Source organism: Arachis ipaensis, chromosome B03, assembly GCF_000816755.2.
Source record: "Arachis ipaensis cultivar K30076 chromosome B03, Araip1.1, whole genome shotgun sequence".
Lineage (NCBI taxonomy): Eukaryota > Viridiplantae > Streptophyta > Magnoliopsida > Fabales > Fabaceae > Arachis > Arachis ipaensis.
Window position 1 is genome coordinate 60,639,751 of NC_029787.2, and position 1,201 is coordinate 60,640,951.

The 1,201-nt window shown below is 28.9% G+C and overlaps 1 protein-coding gene across 2 annotated transcripts in view; it reads right to left on the reverse strand.

Moving 5' to 3' along the window:
• Positions 1-736, reverse strand: part of LOC107630526 (probable inositol transporter 2) — a 6,591-nt gene extending 5,855 nt beyond the window's left edge. The window contains exon 1 of one of the 2 annotated variants that reach the window (XM_016333696.2): positions 130-736. In XM_016333696.2, coding sequence (XP_016189182.1) covers positions 130-262 — 133 coding nt within the window. In that variant the 5' untranslated portion in view covers positions 263-736. The remainder of the gene's footprint in view (positions 1-129) is intronic. The other variant, XM_016333697.2, reaches the window with a different exon arrangement.

The window sequence follows — 1,201 nt, forward strand, 5'->3', positions numbered from 1 at the left end:
TAAAATAAAAATTGTTAAACGATAACTTTATCAAATATATCAAATTATCTAATAAATTTGATTTATTATTTTCGCACGAAGACAATTTCACACAAACAATCATCACCTCTAATATTATAAATGTAATACCTGTGTCGTAGCCAAAGAGAAGGCCACCAATTCCAGCAGAGAAAGCAAGACGAAGAACATAAGGATTCTTCCATGAAAGTGCCAAACACTCTCTGAAAGCAAAGACATCGGCTTCTGGCACTCCTCCTTCCATAGTGTTTATGTTTATTTTTATAAACAACAAACAAGGAATTTAACTTATATTATTGTCCATAAACGAAGAAGAAGAGAAAAGAGGAAAAAAGAAAGAGTCTCAACTTAATGGTGGGAATAGAAGTGATTGAGTCAAGGGATGAAAGGGGTGAGTATGAATAAGAGCATATTTATAGAGAGAAATAAGAAGTTCCTTGCCATCATGGTTTTAAATTCATGTGACAGAATCACATAGACAATTTAGAATTTTCAATGGTACCAAAGTTATGTGAATTCAACAATTCCTACACTAAGAATGAGAAAAATTATGAGATTGCTATTGCCAAAATAATATAATTAATTAATTAAAGCAATATACAATTTGGGTGGGGATTATGAGGCACCGGTACTGGTTGGTCTTTTCTCACCGTTTTCTTATCTAACCGACCTTGGCGAATGGTCCCTATATGCAGGTGCACATAGAAGTATAGAACCACTGTTTAATATCTTCACTTTTTATTTTTTAGAACAGAAAACACGGTTTGCTAGGGTGAAAATAACTATAAGTTAAACATTAACACGAATCATATGACCCACTTAACCGAGAAATATTCGTTTTATCTTCTATAGTTGGTTATTATTTTTTTCCTTAATTATGGACAAATAGAATATTTCTATTAAATTGATTGAACAATTGGTGTCAATATTTTAATTTTGACGTTAGATATATGGTGTTTGTTTCGGTACGATCATAAATTTATACGTACTAGTACAATAAAAATATGGACAAATTAAAACACGACATGTGAATTATGTTTTTTATATTAATAATTATTTTTTTAAAATATATATTATATCAATGATTTTACTAAATCACCCTTATGCTTTAATAAAAATAAAAATAAAATTTATTTAATTTTTACAAAAAGACATAAATATCATTTTTTTGTATTGGACAAGA